The sequence below is a fragment of the Diadema setosum genome, chromosome 9, assembly GCF_964275005.1.
Source record: "Diadema setosum chromosome 9, eeDiaSeto1, whole genome shotgun sequence".
Classification (NCBI taxonomy): Eukaryota; Metazoa; Echinodermata; class Echinoidea; order Diadematoida; family Diadematidae; genus Diadema; species Diadema setosum.
The window spans coordinates 35,164,424-35,172,837 of NC_092693.1; the positions used below are offsets into that span (position 1 = coordinate 35,164,424).

At 37.4% G+C, this 8,414-nt stretch overlaps 1 protein-coding gene across 1 annotated transcript; it reads right to left on the reverse strand.

Annotated features, from left to right (window-relative positions):
- Positions 1 to 5,657: 5,657 nt before the first annotated feature.
- Positions 5,658 to 8,053, reverse strand: LOC140233139 (UPF0598 protein CG30010-like). The gene is made up of 2 exons (XM_072313255.1): positions 7,705 to 8,053; positions 5,658 to 6,131 (listed from the first exon to the last, which is right to left on the reverse strand). The coding sequence occupies exons 1-2, from the start codon at positions 8,036 to 8,038 to the stop codon at positions 5,659 to 5,661; spliced, it is 807 nt and encodes a 268-aa protein (XP_072169356.1). The 5' UTR covers positions 8,039 to 8,053; the 3' UTR covers position 5,658.
- Positions 8,054 to 8,414: the final 361 nt, after the last annotated feature.

Consider the following 8,414-nt stretch of genomic DNA (forward strand, 5'->3'; position numbering starts at 1 on the left):
GAAGGTTGAATTCGATAGTTGTTTTTTAGTCTAGCACAAAATGCATCATTGCTCCAAGTCAGCATCAGTCCGTTCCATGGAAAGGTTTGCAATTGTAGCAGAGACTCCAACCCCAAACACCTTCTGTTCTGGAGATTCTCCCACCTGAAACCCCTAGCAAATGGGAGACTCCAACTTGATTTGCGCGGAAGGCACATCATGAGCGCGAAGTTCCTTGCAGCCAGGGTCCAGATGCTCTAGCTGGGGTTCTAGATGCTCTCTCGTGCTATCTAAGGCTTATTTTTCAACGTACTATGGCAATAAGTAAGAGATCATTTCATGTGGGAGACACAGAGCCAGGGCGGGAGAAATTAAATCTCTGGCGGGAGAATGGGAGATTTTGCAAAAATGGGCTTTCGGCGGGAGAGTTTGAGTCTCTGTTGTAGCTTTGCCTACAATGTAATTGCTACATCATCATCGCAAGTTTTTGTTACAATTGTTACACATGTAGTTAATACAGTGCCAATTTGAAAAGTCACCAGTGATTGGTTGATCTCTGGCTGTTGCTATAGCAACTGCAATTATGTCCGCTTCAATAAGGGCAGACTTCTCCGAGAAACAGACCCCTTGCGTTAGCGTGTGTATTAAAAGTGAGAACTCCTCAAGTTGTTGCTGTGTCGCAAATGTATGACGTATATTTGTTATCATTTTCAAGCAGAATGATTCAAAACTGATGTTTGATCTTTATTTCTTTTTCCTTTGAGCACAATGCCAGATCAACAAGAGTGTATCAGGAGGATTAGGAAAAGAAAGGAAGAGTTATAGAAGAAAGGTACAGAAAGTGCTCTGATATGAATTGTCTATTTTCTCATATTGTATTGCAAAATAACCTGCCTATTCATAGAGGTGATAAAAATGATGATCTTGCCAGCATGTCTATGGTGATGGGTTGAGCGTGTGAATCATTGGTTATTTAAAACTGTATAGTGGAATCTCGTTAGAAAGTGGTGGTGTAATATAACAAAACCTTCTCATAATGATGATTTTGCAGGTCCCAACTCTTTGTATTTTTTGTTTTTGTACCCTGACATATGATTGTAGTGAGGAACCCGATATAACAAGGTTGTTGTCATGGTTTTTAGGCCCTCGTTATAACAAGGATCCCCCTGCAGTTACAGAGTACATCTCTTCACTGTGATTTGTGCTTTGAGAAGGACCACTGATAGTTTGTAATATAGTTTGCAGTGAGTGACCTTTGCTTACAGCATCGAAAAACTAAAGTCATCCTCAGATTTTCACAAGATATACAAGAACAGGTTTTTATCAAAGCTCACCTCAACAGTCAACATCAATGTTCCCCTCTTGTACATTGCTGATAATGCACCTTGGATGAAGATGAAATACTTGTTACTTTCTTCTTCGTAGTAGATTCAGTATGCCATAGTAATCATACTCTGTAGATGTAGTATTTGGATGGGAACGCATTATACATCGTGCTTTGGCAGAAATTGTGTAAAGTGTGTATAAAATTTCAAGCAGACACCTTGACATTTTGTGTGTCTCTGTCCTTACCAGAAATATGACATTGCTGTTGCATAGATGGAGTAAATTATTGCAGTGATATATGAACATTTATTTGAATTGTGCCTTCAACTGTGTAGGAGAAATAGAGGAATGCTTTATTTTTTGGCAGAGTGTACAACAGCTGTGCTGCTGTGTTGTTGTTTTGTACCAGCTGGTCTACATTGTTCAGTCTAAAAGTATATAATGGTGCATGTTTGAAGTCATGTTGTTCTTTTCCACACAGAACTGAATCAAGTGTGGTGGTGCAACTTTGTATGATACTATTGCACTAGAATAATATGAAATTAGACGAGTTCATGAAGAGTAGCAATCGATGCTGTTTAAAAGGAGATTGTAGATCGAATGGCAAAGGAAGGAATAACTCGGTTTATGACACCGTGGTGACAATTTTTTGGAACGTGTAAAAAATCTCGGGGAGAACCCTGAGGAAAAAAAAAAAAAATGATTTCACTATCAATGTTTTAGTATGAATGTACATCATGAGAGTAGATTTGTACCACCATACAGATTTATTTGGATTGTGTGCTATTTAGATTGTTGAAATACTAATGTGAATGTGAATAGGGCTGTGTCATTGCTTGATGTATGTGCCTAAGTCAACTGAAGTTTTCCTGCACTCAAATCAACAGATTCGTAATTCAATGGTAGCCATTTCCTATTTTCCCTGCAGCCGTCAAAGTGAATATATTTTCATTCAGAGAGAAAGCATACAATATATGTATATCTTGCAAGTTCTTGTTTGTATATTTGAAAGATTTGCAGTTTTCTCACAATTTCTCTGTAGTTTCGACAGGATTGATATGCAGCAAATGGTCATATGTGTCTATTTTTATATAAAGTAGACACATTAATGTATGCATGTAATTCTTAGAATCTGTTTCAGGCAAATATGCCATTTGTCTGTGCCGTAATTGAAATTCTAGTGTTTGGTGTGTGTGTGTGTGTTTATATTTGGATATAGTCCTTCTCCAATAAGGAACATATAATGCATTCATCAACAAATGTGACCCTGAATCACAAAACCCACAGGGAGAAAAAAATGTCGGATCAGATTTGTCTGCAAGATAAAATGTACTTTTTGTGGGTTATGTGATGCAGGGTCACATGTCGGGTTTATGCTGTGAATCAGGGTGTGATACAGCAATCTTTCAACTGAAGCATGTTGTGCAACACCACACTCTCACTTTGTTTAGTGCCAGGTTAAATTATGTGACTCCTGTTTGACTCATAGTAGGTAAACTTGAACACCGTTTACCATTTATTATGCAAAAGAATTAAAGCAAACATAGTGAAACCTTTAGACAGGATCAGTAAGAATTTGATCAATTGTCTTTGAATGCAGACAGTGGGTAATTTATGATGGATTTAACCTTTCTTGTGTTATGGAGTTACCCATAAGAGATTTATTTTTTTAAATCTAATAATGGTACACAGTATACTAAAAAAAAAAAAAAGAAAAGAAGAGGTGGGGGAAAAGTGAAGTACATAAATGAAGTACATTATGTGTACACATAACTAACCATGATCATTCCGTTTAAATTAAGCTTGTACGTAATATATTACATTTTTACTAGGTCAGTGCATATGTCTTGCTTATGTATAAACACTGTACATGTAGTGTCACATCATTACACCTAAATGTGTGAAAACATGTATGTAGTTATGTCAATTATGTATGTTTCCTACCAATTAGTGCAATGTTTATTTTGAGTCATCAATAAAGAAAGAGAATGATATTTCATTTGACACAAAGTGTGTAGCCTATATTGTTGTCTGGCACGTATACAGTGTATTTTATCACACAGTCAAATATATTCAAATTCAAAATTGAACTTAAATATGTATGTCTGTGAGCCCATTCATTTCATATACATACAAATATAACTTATGAAGCAAACAGCAGTGCACTACAGTATAAGTTCATAGGTATATTTTTTTTTTTTGTATATTTCATCTCTATCTGACAGACCTGCTGGCTTTTCTGCTCGACATTGTGAATGCCATTATAATTCACAAAACAAAGCATACAAAGTATAATGTTTAGTACATCTGTAACAAGATCATACACCTTGCATGAGTCGCCATTGCAAAAGCTGACAAAGTGCACAACACAATGAAAAAAAATATTATAATTATTTTGATATTGTTAACTTCCATTTTGGTCTACATACACAGTCCTGTGCATGTTCACTTGTGCAAGCAAGGTCCACTATCATAATCACATTGCCCTAAAAGTAAAACCTTTAATAAAATGTGACCCGCTACAACAAAAGGATCCTAAAGTCGCTGACGGGTGAGCCGAGAAATTCGAGTTTGGAGTCGGCTCACCAAAGTCTGTCAAAACGTTCGGATTTCTGTTTTTAACATAATTTTGTAGTCTAATTTATCTTCTATCATCTGCCGAAATTTCGAAGCTAAATGATCAAAGGAAAGGCCTGAAAATAGTATTTTTCTGGGCCATGCTCTGCTCACCCGTCAGCGACTTTAGGATCCTTTTGTTGTAGCGGGTCACAAATGCCTTGCTCTAAACTTTGGCCCCCTGCCCAAGGGAGACGAAAAAAGTGGCCGTTATAGACAGGTGGCCGCTATTAAAGGTTTGACTGTACCAGTCATAACGAGGTTAAATCATCAGTCCCAGTGACCTCATTCTACAGGTTTCCCTTTATCCTAAAAAGTTAATTCAGACAAATGGATTGGTTTGATATTTCCTTAAAATTACCTGAAGGGTAATGATGTCTTAGCCTTGTAAGTCTCCCACTGACCTGCACACAAATCTTTCCTTCAAGCTTGTTTGTAGATGTAAGATCACAGAGAAAATTTTGTATTTTTTCGGACTACAGTAATCGTAACTACATGCATATTGTAGCAGTGGTGAATTTACATGAAAAGGGTTGCATGCATTATTTTTTTTTTTCAAACCAAAAACAATATTTTATTGATATTTCATTGGACAAACCTGGGTAAAGTTGTGATTTGACAACATCATCCCCTCAGCTAGTCTGCACACATATCTGGCTGTGACCAATATCATTTTTCACTGAGAAGTGGAACTTTAAACAGTTTGTATTAGCCTTCTTAAAGTTTTTAACACTCCTTCTATCAAAGCCGACTTGAACATGGTATGAACAGCACTTATAAACCGTTGAGGACGAGTCCCGAGTGTACTCGGGAAATCGGAGTTGTAGCAAAATCAGTCCATCCTAAACGGGTTAACCCGTTGAGGACGGTTTGATTTTGCTACAACACGCATTTCCCATAGATGCTTGCCCAAGTATACTCGGGACTCGTCCTCAACGGGTTAAAAGGGAACCTCCACTCTACAATCCAGGTTGATTTAACAATGTAAGTTACCTGGTACAATATGACATGACCAAAGATTTGGGAAAGATATGTATTTTAGAGTTTGCATAGTGTATACACAGAAAACTGATACTGCTTACATTCACCAACATGCAAAAGAGATCGATGTTGTTACGATGTTATTACCTCACAACTTACTTCGTACGAGTAAGTTGAATGAGATGAAACTCAATTCTGCTTTGGTCTGCATGATTCTGTATTGCTAAAGTCTAATACGTACAGCGATATTTCCCTCATAAAAGTCATCACTGCTGGATCACTGTAATTGTAATTATTCTGCATAAGGGGATATTATTTGTTTTTTACTTGAAGTAGCACTGAAGGATTTTTTCTTTTTCATCTTATTTTAATGAAACTTCAATACTGTTGTCCGTTTCCCCAGTTGTTCATTATGATGAACTTAACATGTGGAAGGATTTTCCTCTGAAGGTAGCAGCAACTGCCACTCTTTGAGGTTCCAATCATTTTTTTTTCAACTATTAAATACTGGGCATACATGTAGGCATCATCTAAATGCATAGAATGGTACCGTACATGGAAAGTGGATACTTTAGAAGTCAGCAAAGAGTTGAATTTGACTGGCAGCATATATAGAGCATACAGTCAAAACACATATCCACAGATTTGTTAAACATTTTTTTTTTTTCAGTTCAAGTGTCAACTAGGCCCCTCAGAAATAAATAGGTGCCAATTTTCTAGTGATCTCTATTTAGATTCCCCCCCCCCCCCCCACAGTTAGGTTTCCTGAAGCTCACTCTTTTCAGTTTCTGACATGAGAGCTAAGAGTTCATTGGTCAGTTCATACCGCTGACCCATCCAATTAAAGTGAGTGGGCGGGGCATACTCTCCTTTCTCTCCGAACTCGAAGTTGGGACTGATCTCGATGGCTATGCTGGATTTGATCAGTCCCACACCGCCGACCTTTCGTGCGGCCGGGTGATAGATACGTCCGCTGATTGGTAGCATGCAAACTTTTGCAGGCTCAAATGGAACAGTCATCGCCTCTCCCGTGAAATTGCAAGACAAGAGTCCAGGGCTTTCCGGGTCATCTGGATCAGGAATGATCTTTGTAAACACTATCGGGCGGTCATCACATCTGACAAAGTTCCGCTCAGGTCCACAGGGTGAGAGATAAGGGAAGTGCTCCTTGTAATGATCCAAGTTGTTAGTCTTGAGCCGTCGGAAGAAGAATGCAAGGAACTTTGTGTCTGATGAAAGAAGCAATCGTTATGGAGATCAAGCATGTATTTTGAACACGATATCTACATGTACATTGTAGTATTCTAAAGCGATGCAAGATTTGTTTACTATGCAGTCAAATCTCAGCTATTTTTCTTGCTGAACTCTGTCTTAAGGGCTAGCGTAGTAGTACGGTTGTAGAAACCCCTAGATTTCTCTCAACTGAACATTTTCATTATCATTGTACGTCTTGACCACATAAATGATTTTAACAAATCAAAACAATTGTGTATGACAATGTACATTCAGCAAAAAAAAAAAAGTTAACACTTTTTCCAAGTTCCCATTTCTCAAAGAATGTTTACATAAAAATCAATGTACCATAACAATAATGACCATAAAGGTAATTTAATTGGTAATTAAACTAGTAGATTCATACAAAGGGAAACTTTATCTAGGTATGAATGAACACATTCGTCTTTTCCCTTCAAGGCACAATGAAGTAAAAATTGCAGACATTGGTATTTTGTAATTCATTTGAAAATATAATTGTACCCTTCAAGATTGTAATGATAGCAAAAGACCAATCTATTCATGCAATGAGATATGAATAAAATAGCAAAAATAAGGTCTTGTTCTCTTTATTATCTCCCTATATCCCCTAACTAAAACAAATTGGGAAGCTAAAGAGGAAAAATAAGATTTTTTTTGTCAACTCCAACTTCAAATGACACAGGGAGTAAGCCCACAAGGTGATAAAATGGACAGAATCTCTTTATTCCATCCAATTTAGGAATTTAAGAATTCAAGAGACAAATTCAAGAACCAAATATTGTTTATAATTTTCCTAATTTGAAATAACATTTAAAATGTCTATTTTGGGTAATGTCGCCCCTCTGTCATTTGAATTTGGATTTGACAGAAGATTCTTCATTTTTCTCCATTATTTTTCGCCTTTCAATTATCTTAAAGGGCTACAAACACATTATAGAGATCATAGGTTTATTTTTGCCAGCGAATTCGTGTTTCTTATTGTGTTAAATTTGTCATTTGTTCTCAATGTTTTAAGGAAGATGACTTGGGGCCGATACATGAATGACAACTTGTTCATTTTTGCAGTTTCTACTTTTGTGCCTTGGGAGAGAAAAACAAATGTGTTCACTCATGCATAATTTTCCCTTTTTTATAGACCTACCATGGTTGTATACATGGTATTAAGTACAACATGTACCTCGTATATAAAACATCACTAGACCTCATAATAGCCAGATTTTCTCTGAGAAATAACCAATTGAAAATGAAAAAGTGTTTACTTTCTTTCTTTCTTTTTTTTTGCCGAGTGTATTATTACCCACATACATATAAAGTGCAGTACATAACTGATTTACATTTTGATTTATCTGCTATTCCATTTTCAATTCAATTTGGCATATCCATGCACCTAGATAGGTACCGACTACCGGTACTACTACTAGGCCTATTGCTAATGTCTTGCCACTCTTGACGTTAGCGTTACAGTTGCACGACTATAAATAACTCTAAATTTACTCTTTTTTTGAACATGTTGCTCCTTCTTTGCAAGTGCAAGTATGGGCGCTGTACCTTTGAAACAAGTGATGAAATTTTTCACTTTAGCATCGTCTAGGAAGAGCTGTCCTTGGTGATCAATGTAGTAGAAATATTCTCGGATCTTGGGTTCTGGCGATTGTCCCTGAACGTAGTGTGCTGGCGACCGGTTCCGCACCTTTCCCGTTCCCAGATCCGCCGGGGTGGCTGAACTGCAACTCCTTGCCCCGACGAGAATGGCACTGCTGCGAAGTTTGAGATCTACGCTTGTAACTGTTTGTCCTGTTTTAAAGCTGTTTGTCATATAAAATGATATTACAGGTCGAGTTGAATATCCAGAACAGATGAAAAATTTGCGAAGTAAATTCATCTTGGAACAGTCATACTTTTATAGTTCTAACATCACATTCAACGCTTTTACATTTCGGCAAACAAACACTGTATAATCGTGTGTAGTTTAGTTACGCAACACCCTAGCTCCGCGCGCGCAGCATGAATACACATACAGTACATGCAGCACACATCGACTGTATCGACCCGTCGCCGATTCCGAATTGAAGCGGCGCGCCCGCATCCACCCAAGATCAAAATGGGCGCAGCTCCCTTCTGACTGAAGTTAGCCAGCAAAATAAAGTATCCGGTAGGCCTCCATAGAATACTGTAATCGGCGATAGTTGTTTGAGGTTTAAAGGAGACCTCCGGATGATTTTCAGATTTTTACATTTGAACAACTATAAATTAGTTAT